This window comes from Nesoenas mayeri (assembly GCF_963082525.1).
Source record: "Nesoenas mayeri genome assembly, chromosome: 26".
Classification (NCBI taxonomy): domain Eukaryota; kingdom Metazoa; phylum Chordata; class Aves; order Columbiformes; family Columbidae; genus Nesoenas; species Nesoenas mayeri.
The window spans coordinates 214,222-229,666 of record NC_137552.1 but is presented as its reverse complement, the minus strand read 5'-3'; the positions used below and the strand labels follow the sequence as shown (position 1 = coordinate 229,666).

At 49.0% G+C, this 15,445-nt stretch overlaps 1 protein-coding gene across 1 annotated transcript; it reads right to left on the bottom strand.

The window, feature by feature from the left end:
• Positions 1–2,165: 2,165 nt before the first annotated feature.
• Positions 2,166–9,736, bottom strand: LOC308049994 (von Willebrand factor A domain-containing protein 5A-like; the record flags this gene model as incomplete). Its single annotated transcript, XM_080359901.1, has 17 exons — positions 2,166–2,245; positions 2,429–2,543; positions 2,851–3,074; positions 3,558–3,761; positions 3,923–4,104; positions 4,347–4,450; positions 4,739–4,903; positions 5,068–5,182; positions 5,667–5,749; positions 6,130–6,274; positions 6,526–6,614; positions 6,762–6,889; positions 7,067–7,181; positions 7,308–7,450; positions 7,821–8,043; positions 8,154–8,401; positions 9,694–9,736. 17 exons carry the CDS (start codon positions 9,734–9,736, stop codon positions 2,166–2,168), a joined length of 2,406 nt encoding a protein of 801 aa, XP_080216027.1.
• Between the last annotated feature and the right edge of the window lie 5,709 nt (positions 9,737–15,445).

Here is a 15,445-nt window from a genome sequence, read left to right as displayed (position 1 = left end):
CTATCTCTTTCTTATCTCTTGCTTATCTTCTCATGTGCTTGCTTAACTTTCCTCCTAATTTCTCCCCCTTTATCTCTGTTGCTCTAGCTTTAGGTGTGAAAGTGAAATAGATTTACTCTGTCATTAGGCATACAAATAAAATAAGATTGTTTAGAGGCATCTGACCTCGTTTGTGTCTTAATCTCACTCTTGGAATAATTTCTGAACTTTTCTGAGTCCAACACTGGACCAGGACCCCACACAAGACCTCGGGGATTTGCCTGCATGGTGCCAGCAACTGGGAGACTTGGGATCCGGGGCAGCATGCTGGGTCAACTGAGTGTCTAGGGTCAAGTGTATTAGTGTTGCTGGGGGACCCCTGTGCCTAGGTGTAGGTGCTCGTGTGCAGGAACTGGCACTGACCTTACAATGCCTCTGCCTGGTCCCAGAGTCGGGGGAGAATTCACCTGGGCATATGACCAGAGTATACTTGCAATAATGCCCCAGGCCCCACTGAGGTTAAGAACATCACTGGTCTGTCAGTCAGTCAGTCTGAGAGACTGGTTTACACATACTGAGCTGTGTGTGTTTGCCAGTACTTCCTCTGGGCATGTTGAACTGGCATTGTCCTTAAAAATAAAGTTCTTCTTCCAAGTCTGAGCTCCTAATAATATTTTAGACACTTCCATCTGAGTTGTCCACCTACACCTGTGCTGCCTTCAAAGGGAAAGACAGACGAACTGTCTCTCAGTGGGAGATGATCTAGATCACAAGGATCACACTGAAAATAACTTTTTTTTTCATTTTTCATTGTGAATACTTATGAGAAAAAATAATTTTGGAGATGACATTAGAAGTCTATCTGTCTGATCAAGGCTGTGAATAACCTGATAGATATTTGAAGCTGGCCCAACCACGAGTGGAAGATGGACCTTCAGAGGTCTCCCATCCATGGTTTGAAGTCATCATTCTGGTTTAAGTGCCCTGTATTCTCACCTTCTACACATTGTCCAAGAGCAGAGAGCAACAGTATTGCAGAAAAGGCAGGCTTTAGAGTTTCTTCCAATTAAACATCTTGTTCATTTGTGGTTAAGCTCAAGATTGGTGGGGATGATTAGGGAGAGGAGCATTTTGTAGTGCTGGTGAGGTCAAAAGTTTATGGTAAGGTCTATCTTTAGTCACAGATACGATCTGCATTGTTTCTAGCTACTGAAGTGAAATTTAGATGAGGGAACTGAGGAAGTTAGAGGTTCAGCTTTGTTTAGTGTTTGCTTCTTTGTCAGTGCCCTTTAATCTGTGCTGCAAAAGGCAGCCTTACAACCAGCAAAAGAAAAGGGCATGAAATCATACATGATCACCTTGTGTCTCTTTAGAATGGGTAATCTGACTTGGCTCATGGAGAGTACTTTTCTTGCCAAGCATCCTTGCTTTCCTAAATGTTAAAATCAAGTGTAAGGTTTCATTTGATCCACAGAATTTTAGTTGTTCTTTAATTAAATGCATCAACATAGATGCATAAGGACTATCTGGCAGGTGTTTGAGATACCTCAGACCAGCTGAAATGTCACAGGACACCTACAGTAGGCCCTACAGCGATACAGTGCAATCCACCTCTTCATTTGACATGCCCTTTGTTTTTGTTTTGTTCTGTTTTGTTTTGTTTTGTTTTTAAAAAGTCCTCTAGCTTCTGAGGAGGATGAGTGAAGAAATGCCTACAAAATCAAATAACATTGGTCTTTCATTTCATTATGAAACAGAAAGACAGCTACATGGTAGGTTGGGAGACAGATAGATAGTTTCATGAAAAGGTGTTTTTCTGTAGTATCCGAACAGGATTTTTCTCCCTGAGATCTGATATTTTAAGCACATGACTTTTTGGTAAACCTCAGAGAAAAGCAAAATGTGGAAAAATGAAGCAAAGTTTAGAATATGTATTTAGGATTATTTTTCAAAACCCAGTGGAAACTTTTATATTATGGTAGAGAGCAAATGCGTGAAAAAGTCAGCTGCAGTGAGTTGGCCCCAGACAACATGTAAGCACCCACCCAGCCACTCATTCAGTCCCAGAAGAGCATGATGTTGATGGTATGGAATGGGTATCAAATATCCCTTCGGGCCAGTTTGGATCAGCTGTCCTGGATGTGTTCCCACCCAACTTCTTGCCTACCCCCAGTTCTGGGGTATGTTCAAATCCTGAAGACACTGGGCTCCACAAAGCAGCCTAACAGGGAATTTGCTGCCTTCAGACATTCATCCAGCTGGACCTCTGCAAGCATAGAGAAAAGGTAGAGGGGGACCACAACCCATTAAGGGAAGGTAGCATGTATTGACAGTCTCATAGACTGCTGTACAGGAGCCCTAGGAGAGAGGGACATGGGTCAATAGGTGTCAGCTGTGGATTTGGTGGGAAAGGTCCTGAGCGTGACTCCTCCCAGCAAAATCTTCTTACCGTCTTGGTCTTGCAGCCACCTACAAGCTTTGGCCTGCAGAAGGTCTGACCAAGATACCTTCCATTTGTACTGGTGCAACCAGACTAAGGCCAAAACTGTGGCCCAGGAAGTTGGTTGCACAACCTGTGAGGGAAAACATAACAATCAGGGGGAAGAAATAAAAAGAAAGATCAGACCTAAACCAACACGTGGAAAAAGACCTTCACACATACACAGATAATCTCTAAGCTTCTGAAACCCTCAAAATTGGAAAGTTCCCAGATATCTGTGCTGATTCCACCCCACACCCTCCCCGTCCCACTTCCACAAGCAGAGAGGCTCTGTACCCGACTGATTTGATCTCTTCAGCTCAGACTGGAAACCTGGAGCAGAGGAAGGTTCAGCTCATTACAGTACCAGACTCCTGCCCCTCATAATTTACCTCTCTGGGCCTTTGTCCCTCAACATCAGCTTTGCTGAGCCCCAAGGCAGAGGCCAGGGCTGCAGTTGGAGCCCAGGACCCATTTGCTTTCTGAAGTGCCACCACTACCCTGAGCCCAGAAAAGTCACACAGTCTTGTTGACAGTGGTGAAATTGTCCAGTTCCAACTCATGTTGAATGCCGGTGGTTCTTCCATCATGTCGTCTTCAGGAGAAGACTCCCACTCTGAAAGACAGAAACATACACACAGCTCATATCATACAATCTTGGAATGGTTTGGGTTGGAAGGGACCTTCAAGATCATCTAGTCTCAACTCCCCTGCCCTGGACAAGCAGCTGTGTAGGAAAGAAAGCCTGGAAACTGCTGTGCAAACAGCTATGTCTCTGTTAGCTTGACTCTCTTTTGCTGAACTGTATGAGGATAAAGCTACAGATTTATGCAGCTGTTTTGACACAAAACTTAGTGTTTGGGTATAGCGTTAAGGAAAGTTGGAGACAAGGATAAGGTTACTTCGGGCAAGTATTAATGCATTTGATTCTTAGTCTCCAGCGCAGAGTTGAGGTGTAGGAGTTTTCTTTGTCTTTCACTTCGCCCAACCCCAGCACAATGAAAATCAGGAGGCCTGGTGAGAAGATAAATTCTGAAAAGAGAGTTCAACCCTAGTCCAAAACATTTTGAGAATGCCCAGTTGACAAGTTTCTCCCTACCCTTACAGGATGCTGAAAACGGGGTGAGTGCCTCAGTGTCACGGGCTTTGCGATCAAGTGTCTCAAGGCAGGTCTGACACTTCTGGACCATCCAAAACTTGGTGGACTTGAACCACCCAGGCCTGAAGCCACGCAACCAGAGCAGTTGGCAGGGAACCAGGTTGCAAGAAAGAGAGAACATGGAGGAGCCTGGAGGCAAAGAATCTGACAAAGGCAGGGAGATGGGGGTTAGACTCATCGATATTAGAGATAAGCAAAAGAATGGTCAGATCCACAGGATAGAAGGCTGCAATTGGTGAGGAGGCATCAGACCAACAAGCCCTGCTTTCCTCTCCCAGTCCTGTCCCCACCGTTTCTGGCCTTACCACGGTGCCAGGCATCCCTCTGTTTCATGCGTACTGCCACAACAGATGTGAAGGGGGACAGGACCCCCAGGCTGAGACTGGACTTCACTGTGCTGTGGCGAATGTCCTTCTCTGCCCTGCTTGTCCCCTCCCAGGCCAGTTTCCACAGCAGGTGCATCATGGCCATGCGATGGACAGGCAGCCTGCAGGGGCAGAGAGTTAGTCCGTGGTTCCACCTTGGAGAGGAGGGAGCAATGCAGTAATGGACACCCAGGTCCTCCTCCAAGGTCCAAGCAGTGGAGCAACAGGGAAAAGACTTGGATGCCCAGAATCTCTTCCCTCCTCAGGCTACAGTGGGAAGGATGCAAGCAAAGGACACTTGCTGTCCCTCCTCCAGAGGGACCAATGCCACTCTGCCCTGTGGACAAGTATGTTACCCTCTTACCTGCCGTCTGATGATGGGGACAGTGAGAACCTGAGTGTGTAATCAAAGGACTGGTGGCCCACATAGTACTGAAGAGTAACAGCTCCCTCATCCACCTCAGGATCCTAGTAATGCAGGGGAAAGTGTGACAGAAATGTTCATCTGCAAGGCACAGGCAGCCTGGCTACCTAGGTTCCCTCCCTGCTCTACTAAGATAGTAAATGTTCATGGTTGGAGCAGAAGCACTGGTGTCTCTGGGGGAAGGAAGAGGGACCACAGAACGCTGATCATGGTCTCTCTCAGGTCTAGTGGAGGTGAAGCATTCTCAGTGCTGGGAAGGTGAAACCGGGAGTGGGTCCTTTACCTTCCAGAAAGCCATGCCCCAGTGCATATGGCTCCTGGATCATTCTCACCTGTGCTTGCCCATGGATCTGGGCATATATGGAGCTCTGATGTCCTTGGAAGATCATTTCAGGAGCTTTTCTGATCATCAACACCTCCAGGCCAGGTGGAAGGTCCCAATGTAGTGAGATCCCACTTGCGAGAGGCTGCAGAGCCTGCTGCAGACATTTCACTGCCTGGTGAGGGGAAGCAGAGAGTACAGAGCACTTGCATTCCCTCATAGTGCTGTGCAGTGGGGAAATCAGAGGGAGTCTCTGAGCTGGAGTGGATGGTCGTATTTGGATCACCTTGCATGTCTAGGAGACCTGTGGGGGTATTGAACAGAGTAGAGGGTCATTACCTCAGATGTCATATCCATCCTAGAGTGGATGCACACACATTCACCTTTGGTCTCCAGGGCCATGGCCTGGGAAAGGTTGAAGCTGTCACAGCTGTTAGTAGGAAAATAGAAACACCTGTGCAGGAATGGAGGGGGAAATTAGAGAGGGGACAAAGATGAGAGGCCTGAAAGACAAGAGCAGTACAAAGAACAGATTCTGGAGAGGTAAGAATGCTTCTAATTATAAGAGCGCGACTGAGTCTGGGTTTTTCCATTCACTCTGGGGTGAGAGATGTTTCCTGCTGGACAGAGAGATCCTGAGAATGGGGTTTGGGCCCATAGAGCACCTTGAGGTATTACAGGGTGAGGGGGAAGATGAAAAATGCTGAGAAGAGCAAGGAAAGATTGAGAGAGGAGCCCCGCTAGATGAAGAGTACAGACAGGTTTAGTGAGGTAAGAAAAGCATGTGGGGGGGTTTGTTGCTGAAGTTCTGACGAGGTAAAGAGAAGATCTGGGACTAACTAGGATCTGGGAGAATGTTTGAAGGACTTTGACAGTCAGTGGGAGGGGAATGTTGTGAATTAGCATGTTAGGGGACAGGAACAGGGCTCCCCAATTACCGGTGGTGGTCCCGGTAGCGGTAGACCTCAGCCATGACAGCTTCCTCTTCATTGGAGACCTTCCTTTGGATGAAGATGAAAAGCTGAGGGAGAGAGGAGGAGAAACAAAGATTGCCAGGGCTGCGCACCCCCATGGAGGACAGACACCCTCCTGAAATGCAGGAAGCCTTGCTAGTCTGTGCCCTTACCCTCTCGCACCCGCTGGCCCTGAAACAGGAAAAGAGATAGTGTGTCTCCTGTCATTAACACCAGGACACCTCTAAGCACAAAGGGGCACACCACCTTTCCCAAGTGCAGGCAAATCTCACAGAAGTCCTACCATGCTGCCCAGCCCGAAGACTTTGTCACTTTCTGACACAAAGTTGTCACCCCACATGCCAACTCTCACTCTGAGCCCTGAAGTCTACCTTTACCCCACTGCTTACACCCATTCTCCTCCCCATATCCCTTTGGCCCCTGATACCTGGCGGGGATGCCCATGAAGGAGAGGAGTGCTGTAGATAAACCTTAGAAGGCCCAACAGGTCACAGCCTCCCAGATCAGGGCAGATGGAGGAGATGCGCCCCACTGCATTGTCCATGCTTTCCTGTGTGTATTCCACACTTTGCCTGTGGGAGGGCACCCAGAGTGTTAGAGTGGGGAGAACCTGGCCCACGGCTGCCCTCGTATGACCACTCACTGCAAAAGCCGTACCTCACTAACAGTGCTACAGAAACACTCCAAAAAGAAGACTTAACCTCTCACTGCCCCCCAGCAGATCCTGCCCCATAACTGCCCTCCAGCAGGATCTTGTCCTATAGTTTCACTTAGAAAAGTTATACTCGCCCCCGGTCCTGCTCTGTCATCACCCCCAACTCACGGATAGAAGGCTTTGAAAGTGGCTCCGAAACTGTAGATGTTGAAGTAACAGCCCAGAGGCAAACTCTTGAGGAGAAAGAGCAGTGTATTCTGGGAACAGATGGAGGGGTGGGCAGAGCTCAGATGGGGAAGCTGGGCAGAACACCTGCCTACATGAAGCAGTTTGCCACTATCCTCACCAGTTGGGCATGACCCATGTGGAAAATTCCACCCCCTGAAGACCTCCTCTGGTGGTACCTGTGCATCCTGGAAGAGGCTGCGGTCCATAAGAAAGAGGAATTCCCCAGACTGGCCTGGATTGGGCACCGTGTCTGGAATGTTGGGCATCAATGTCACCATCACCACCATGTCTCCCAGCAGAGACCCTGAAACGTGTAGGGGAAAACAAGGAGGAATTTTAGGTTGGAACTCCCTTCCCCATCGCTTTGCTTTTGTCCCCCACATTGCTTTCAGCTCTGACCTATTGCCTGAAAAGGCCATGAGATGCCCCCAGTCTCCCTGACACCCTCTCCCTCATGTCTCCTTCCATCCTCCTCACTCACCAGGTGGAGCTTTGGGATCTCTCCTCTCCACCACAGCACTGAGACTAGGAGACCCCCTGTAATACACCAGCAAGTTCAGATCATCCTGCATCCAGGGTGGCAATTTCAAGGAGACCTGAGGACAAGCAGAGGGTGGGGAGGAAATAACCATATAAAAGGATTGAGGAGTCCTAAGGATCATCAGCAGGCTGCAGACCCTTCTCTCCCTGTTTGTGACTCCAGCATCTGGCAGGGCTGTTACCTCAGCAGATGTTTGATCTGGAGCTATGTATTGCAGAGGGGTGTGACTGCTGTTAACAGCTATATGGGACACACCATGGCCTGACCTCAGACAGATACCGAAATGTAGGCTTTTGAACGTCTCCTCCTCAGAAGAGATCCAGTCTGCAGTGAGAAAGAGATATAAGAAGGTGAAAGAAGAGACTTTAGGGCAGCAGACAGCTGTGGTGGGGCACTGTCTGTCGTTGGTAGAGGGGAAATGTGTCATCTGAGATGCCCCTTACTGCGGTGCCTAGTGCGGTGGTTGTGGCGGCAGATCTATAGACTCACACTTTGTTTGTATAAGGATCTATGGGGAACTCTTGCTATAGGATATATGGGGAGACCTGGGCATTTTCTGACCATGAGGTGCAAGGGGGAATGTTTAGATTGTCTCACTGAGGCACATGTACAGAAATGGGTGTCCCTCTGCCCTAGACGGATGCTGGAGAAGGATGTGTTCCTGCCTGTGGGGTGCATCTGGGTGATCACTCACTAATGTATTTTCTCGAGGGGAGGAGCTCACGTGGCCAGCAAAACTGGGCAGCTCCATCAGGCTGCAGTGTCAGCTCCTGGACATAGCACAGGCTGATGGTCACCTCCCTGTTAGGAGGCAGGGTCCCCAGGAAACAAGCGAACACGGGGCCCCAAAGATCTCCCTGGTCCTGCAGGTATGTCAAATTCTCCATGCCTGAAGTGGCTTTGCACAGCTGCTGGGCCTGTTATAGAGGGAGAAACGTGTCACTGAGGTCTCCACAGGATTCCATTCTCTCACCTCCACCCATCATCCCAATCTGTGGACCAACCCATGCCACGGCAATCCCAGTACCTCCTCCTTCTCCCAGACCATTGCTTCAATGCGAGTATTCCCCATGGTTGCGTAGAAGGTGTGTACAACAGTGTTAAAATCCAATGGAAAGACGAACATGGTCTCCTTAGAAACTTGCGACATATTGCGGAAAACCAGCTCAGACACTACATCGGCTACAAAGTCCTGGATGGATACGTTTACTGTGACAGTTTCCAGCTCCACTTCAGGACAGGAAGAAAAGAACCATTTTCCTCTCTGAAATAAACCTGAGGAATATGAAACAGCTGTCAGGCTCCCAGTCTACCCATAGGAAACTTGAAATTTGATGTATCTGTTGTAGTGGGAAATAGTTGTGTGTGCAGAAGCTGGCAAACAGCAAATAGAAGTCCCTGAGGCTCTCACCATGTTTCCCTTAGACCACAGCTCCTCACATTTCTAAGCCCCTTACTCTTCAACAACCATGACAACTATGCCCTAAGACCACATAAAAGTGCCATGCTTAATCTAAGTTCAAGTCTACCATGGCATTGAGAGGAGTCCCCAGCACTTAGCGTGAGACAGGCCCACAGTAGAGCTTCACGCAATTGGCAGGAGGTGGTCCTCAAACCTTCAGACCATATCTCAGAGACAGGAGCAGGTTCCACCACCTGCTCTGAGAGTAATGCTCCAAAGAGATGAGCTTGATTTTCATCATAAGAAGATACGCTACTCATTTTGGACTACTGGAAGGGAGGAGGAGGACCATACAAATGGCACTTAGTATGGCATCAAAGGTGGAACCACAGGAAGTCAAATAATCTCCTTTTTGTTGTCAGCAGTGGAGATGTTTCTCACTGACCTCCCTTTCTCATCTGTCATACTTGCAGAGTATGCTTTATTTGAGGCCAGCAATGTGTAGATCTGAATTTGGTTGGAAGATGGCTTTGATGACCTCCCTTCCTGGTATGACACCAGCCCATGGCAAGACAACCTTCTCCATACCTTTACCCTTGGTTTGAAATGAAGAGCATCTCATATTAGGGCAAGGTTTGGCATCAGTGGTGCATCAAACCTGAAGGTAAAATGCATTGGAGTAGTGTCTTAGTCAAGAATGGTGTAAGGTATAAGACTTTCATAGGGGTTGGTGTAATGTCTTGGAAGGGGATGGTGTACAGAAGATGACACAGTTCACCTGGAGAGGATGATGCAACTCACCAATCAAGTGTTATACCTAGCTATCACAAAACAATTCAGTAGGGGATGATTCAGCACCACAGTAGAGGTGATGCAGTATCATAACCCTGAGGAGTGTTGCCCCCCATTCCACAATAGCAGACATGTCTTCTGCATCATCCTTCCACTTTGTGGATGTGGGTGAGGTGAATCACACAATAACATCTTTTGCTATGCCAACCAGAAAAAGTGAAAGATTGCTAAAAGCCATGCTCCTGAGTTCCCAGAATATGATGAGATGTGCCTCCCTGTCAAGCACCCAAGAAATCAGTTCCTTCCCACAATGCTCTCCTAGCTAAATTTTTTTCCACTGCTCACAAATGCCACCCGTCTGGCCCCAACTCACCCCTGCACATATACTGTTTGCTCAGGATGCCACTTTTCCTCATCTTGACTTGTTGTTGAAGACAGATTCTGTATGGGAAAGAGCATAAGGTGAGCTATGAGGATCTTTTGAAGAAAGCCTGGGCATGTCCACCTTCCCTTCCCCCAAGATATGTAGCTCCCACCCACATACATGGGCCAAGATGACTCTGCTTCCTCACGTCCCAGCTCAGGATCCTTTTTTTCCCCTCTCTGTCCTGGTTTTGTTAAAAACAAGTTTCTCTTTCAGTGAATTTTGCCTGTCAGCTACAGCCTTCATATTAACTGCATTTTCCTGGAGAACCAGACACATGTTTTGGTAAAACCTAGCAATGGAATGCAAACTTATTGATAAGCATGGATGGACATCTCGCGAGAGGGGCAACGAGAAACGACTGACCAACTGTGTATAACATTCCATTCACATGAATACTTCATATAAAATGGGAGATCACGAGGATCTCGTCCCTTTTTTCCTTCTCTCTTGTTCTTATGGCCGACATTAGGAGAGGACCTTGCTAGTCGTCCCTGCGAACTGAGGCCTAGTGAGAGACTGAATCCAGCTCTGGTTGGCTGTGGAGTCTAATCCAGGACTTTGGGTGCCGGCTCTGCAGTTGCTGAGACTTTCAAGATTGGTTTTGTATATTTTGTATTATTTTCTCTATTCTTACTAGTAGCATTAGTAAAACATCTTTAATTTTTTTCCAACTCTCTTCTCTCTGTCCTTCTTTTTTCCTCCCAATCGCCTCTCCTGAGTGGAAGGGGGGAGAGGGAGGGGCAAAAGGGGGAAGTGGGGGGGGAGAGGGGGTTAACAATACATCTGCCAGGGTTTTACCAAGCACCCCGCAATCTTAACCCTCGACACTCTCTCACCAGTCTGGTAGCAGATTGGTTAGAGAGAGACCTGGGGTGGGAGTTGAAGGTATCAGAAATGCCTATTGGTTCAGTGGGGTGGTGGTGCACCCCACTGGTTGGAGCACAGGGAGGGTGGGAGCAATGATGGGTCGCAGCCTGAGAGGTAAGGCACAGCATGAGCTTGAGCCCCAGCAGCGACACCAGTAACAATGTTGACAGAGGAAGAAATGAACAGAAGGGTGGACAAATAGAGCAAGTGAAGCACCATCTAGGAGGATGGGTGAAGGAATGCATGGTCTGTGTGAGTGGTGCCGCTGGGTAGTTGGAGAGGACTGTATTCAGTGGCAGTAGGAGTGAATGGCAGATAGAAGTGACCATGTGGGGAGCTGAGGAAGGGAATGGATGAAAGAATTCATAGTTGGGATACAATGATGCACTTCCAGGAAAGTGGAGGACAGGAGGCTGTTGGAGGAATTGATGACCAAGCACAGTTGTGTGGAATAAGAGGGAGAGGATGATTAAAAGTGCCCAGTTTGTGGCAGTTCTGTCAATTAGGTACCTGAAACTAGCAGATCTGTGTACAGGTCAGTGGTCTGAACTCTTCCAGTACTGAATAGAGCCTTAGCTCAGTTGTAAAAACGTCAGACAGAGAAGGGACCTTTGCAGTGAGGAGCCCTAGCACAGGTGAGCAGTCCTCACAAAGGTATTGTGTCTGGTTTGGAAATGACAGGACATCTAAAATGATACAAGACACCCAGATTTCAGAAAGTAAATCTCACCCCTACATTTAAATATTAATAAGAGGAAGAGCCTCTTCCTCTTAGTGCAAGAGTAGGATTCAGGTGAAGATTAACATGTGTAACTGTAGGTATTTGAAGTAGATACATTCAGGTTAACTTCTAAACCCCTGCAAGGAGGTTTCCCAGAGGGCACAGAAGGAGAGGATGGGAATGGGACAAAGGAATGAAGAGCCAGGGGGATGTGAGGGGGGTAGAATGACGAAGGGAAGGAGGGATGTGCATTTTCTGCTGTAGTGATCCTGATGGAGGGACCATTGTACATCAAGGAGTTAGTGATCCACGTGGCAGTTAATCTGAAGCAGCACAAGACTGTGCTGAGCTGCACATACAGCTTGGCCTTCAGGCCTGTGCTGGGCTGCACAAATTCCCTGGCCGCAGGATAACCTCAGCCTGCTCGTTTTACCAGAGCTGGCTCTGGAACATTAACACTGTAATATTCTGTGTGTTGATTGGAGGCCCGTTGGATGCTGCACAAGCCAGGTTACCAGCATCTGACATGGCATAAGGTTATCTGTGCTATTGTCATTTTCTCTAGGAAACAGGTTTCAAATAATACTTTGCAGAATCTGAGTGTCTTTCTTCCTGGGCTCGTAGTGAACCTGCACCTACCTCCTGAGGCAAAACGTGGCGCAGTTGGCGGGTCCCAGCAAGAAATACTTTTCTAGAAAAAGGGTAATGGGGACAGACTGAGAGCCTGGCTGTCCCCGCCCCAGCCATGCACGGCAGTCGCAAGAAACTTGGCCCAGTTTTTTTTCTCATGAATTGGGAAAGTGAGGAGGAGTTACGTAAACGTTCCAGCCCAGCTGAAATACTGATGCGTCTCAAGCAACAAGGGGTAGGGCAAGGAAAAGCCAAGGAAAACTTTTGCTGTATTTGTTCCTAACGTGCTGGAGCAGACGCGGGATGTCCGGAGCCGAAGCCGCGGTCCCCCGGGAGCAGCGCAGGGAGGTCCCGGGCGGCAAACGGGGGCGGAGGGGCAAGGGCGGCCCGTCCCGAGCGCCCCTGAGACACGAACAGCTTGCGGGGGGAGAACGGGCCGGGGAGGCCTCGGGGACCCGGCGGGGCTGGGGCGGGAGGGCGGCAACCGCAGCGCTGCGGCCGCGGGTGGAGCGGAGCCCCCGGCGCCGGCCCCGCCCGCCCCGGCCGCTGGGACGAGGCGCTTCCTAAGCGCGGTTCCACCCCCGCAGGGGCGGCCCCGCTCCAGCGCGGCTCACCCGGGAGGCTGCGGGGAAACGACAGAGGGAGCTAACGCTTGAAGGGTTAAACACATGGAAGTGCCCCGCTTAGAGCTTTGAAACCTATTGTGTGAGGAACAGGATTTTGCTGAAGGGAGCAGACTCGGCAAAGATAAGAAGCCCAACAGCATCCTTGGGTGGACGAGATAACAAGGACAGCTGTGGAGGAGCCGTCAGCTCTGAGCCTGCTGGGTAGGATTTCCAAGGGAGCGGCTCTCGGGAACCTCCATTTTTCCCCAGGTGAAGAAACATCTCCCGCTCCCTTGACAGCCCAGAATTAACACCAGTCTTTTATTCTATGCCAGCGCTGCTCCAGTCAGACCACCTGAGTTAACGACCCCTTTTTGTTAACATAGCTACATCTCAACCGCCTCCACATGAATCAACATAACTTTTTCATGTAAATTTGGGGTTTGCGCAGAGCGAAAGGAGAGAGTGAGAAAAGTCAAAGAAAAAAAGAAAGGAAGCAAAGTCAGCAGGTCCAAACCCAACACTGGATCTTGGACTTCACTCACCACCAAATGTAAGGGCAAGTATAATTCTCCTTACTGTACTCAGCCGAGAAAGCTCTCTCTGGCGCTCTCAGAGACTTTTGTCTTTAGTCAACCATCCTTGCTGTCTGTTTGTTTAAATTACTTGGATAATTCTCTGGATTCTGGAGGACACCTTCATCAGCAGAACTCCTGGGGAGACAGCTCCTTTTGATGAAACTGAGAGTGGCTAAATTGATAAAAGGCTAAAAATGTGATTCTTTGCTCCTAGTAGAAATCCTGGTTTGCCAGCAACTGCTTTTAAGAGTCCTCATAGCAAAATTCATATGCTTGCACATCCATGTTCCTGTATTTTACTTTCTCTCAGGTAAGAGACAGAATTTATGAATATCATGATCACCTCATTGTGAATTTGGACTTTAGCCTGCTATCCTCGACCTTAGAGATCCCAAATGTGCAGGTACCATTTGAACTAAGTGGCCTGGCAGGATGGGGCAGCAAACACAGTCACATAGAAGCCTCAAACCTTTGCCAGGATGTGGTGAATGCAGACAGACAAATCCACATATGCACATAGATCTGCAATCTTTTGACTAGGAAGGAAGGAAACACAGATGAGCACACTCACCGTGGAGCAGCAGCCTGCAGCAGGAGCAACGAGGAGAGAGGCACAGGAACAGGGACTGAGACCTGCCAGCTGCAGCATGAAATGATGTTCACAGAGGTGCTGGGAGGAGGAGACCTGGTCTTTGCAGGAAGTGGCAGGGATGGATAGGAGCTGCAATCAATGCTGCAATGCCACCTGGGTGCATTCTGGGAAGGGGAACACAGCCAAATGTGCACTCTGATATGTTTGAATGGGAACCAGGCGTCCTGCCAGTCCTGCCATCTGGGATGAGCTGTGGGACTGGAGCTGCTGCTGACCCTCTCTGCTGGGATGGGTGGGAGGCACTGGCTGTAGGGTTCTGGGAGCTCTGGGAGGTCTCTGGGCAGCTTTGGAAGGTAAATGGAGCCATGAGAAAAGCAGGAGCTATAGGGACCCTGCATAGAAGGTGTGTTTTGGGCCTGGACTGAGGAGTCAGGCTGCGGGGAAGGGCACCAATAGAGACCAGTTGGTCCTGTCCTGGGGGCTCCGAGCTGGGGATATTGCCTGGGAAATGCATCTTGTGTGTGTCAGGGATGTCCTGGGGTGCGAACACCAGCAGTGAAGTCTGGCATGGGTGGGGAGGGGATGGGGAGGAGGTGGGGGGAGAGGGGAAGGCTCCAGTGTTTCTCCATGGGAAGGACCCCCAGCAGAAGCAGCCACAGTACGCTCACACAGGCACTTCAGCCTGCCTTCCTGACAGCATCCCCTGACTTTGCCTTCTCCAGCAGGCCTCAAGGGGTTCAAGAGGATACAGGTAGCAAGTCAGTTTTGGACCAGTGAGGAGACTTTGGAAGAGATGGGCATCTTGAGTCCCATTCTAGAATTGCTGAACTTGCTCAGGGTCATACACCTGCAGAGAAATGAGTGTCAAAGCTCCAGACCTGGAAGGGGTGCTGCTGTGGGTGACCTCTGGAAGCCTACATCCAAAGACAGGGTCCCATTTTCTTGAGGGACACTGGGACCTCCCAGCAGACAGACTATTTAGGTTGAGAGCCAGTGTCACAGAAGTGTGTTAGGTAACTTGTGCACAGTCTTGCCAGATGAACAGCCACAGGTTAGCCTAATGTCCATGTGCATGACTGTGAAGTAACAGACATGGTCAGATCCTGATTTATGTTTGGAATGGTGAAATTTTCTTTTCCTTACCTTGTGGCACTTCAGTAGGACAGGTTTTGTCAGTGTTGCTTTTCAGGAATTTTCTTCTCCAACACTGATTATTAAAAATGTGCCTTGAAAAGCTCTCAGAACTCTTTTGAAGTGTGCTGAGATTTCTGCTGAATGCTGAGAGCCTTGTGATGTGCTTCTGTGCGGAGAGCGAGCTTGGTTAAAGCTCGCAAAAGGGGATTGCGACGAGGTCCTTTGAGCGCAGCATCCGGATCAGAGATGGACAGAGACGCGGATTCAATATGAGGTTGCAATCAAAGTCAATTTAGTAAACTACTGGCACGGTTTTTATATTCTCTACAGCAGGCTCAGGCGTAGCAACAGACATATGGTTGGCTAATACAAAGCAATCACGCATCCCACCCCCCAAGGTGATAAGTCATTCGCAGTTGTCCATGCATTGTCTGGTGCTCTGGCCACATTCACTATCTTATCACCTCAGCAGAGATAACATTTAACCAGCTCAGGTCGCTTCTTTGTTCCTCACTATCTATGAGCTTTGGTCTGCTGCTGAGTTTCGGTGTGTCACACACAGGATTGTTCA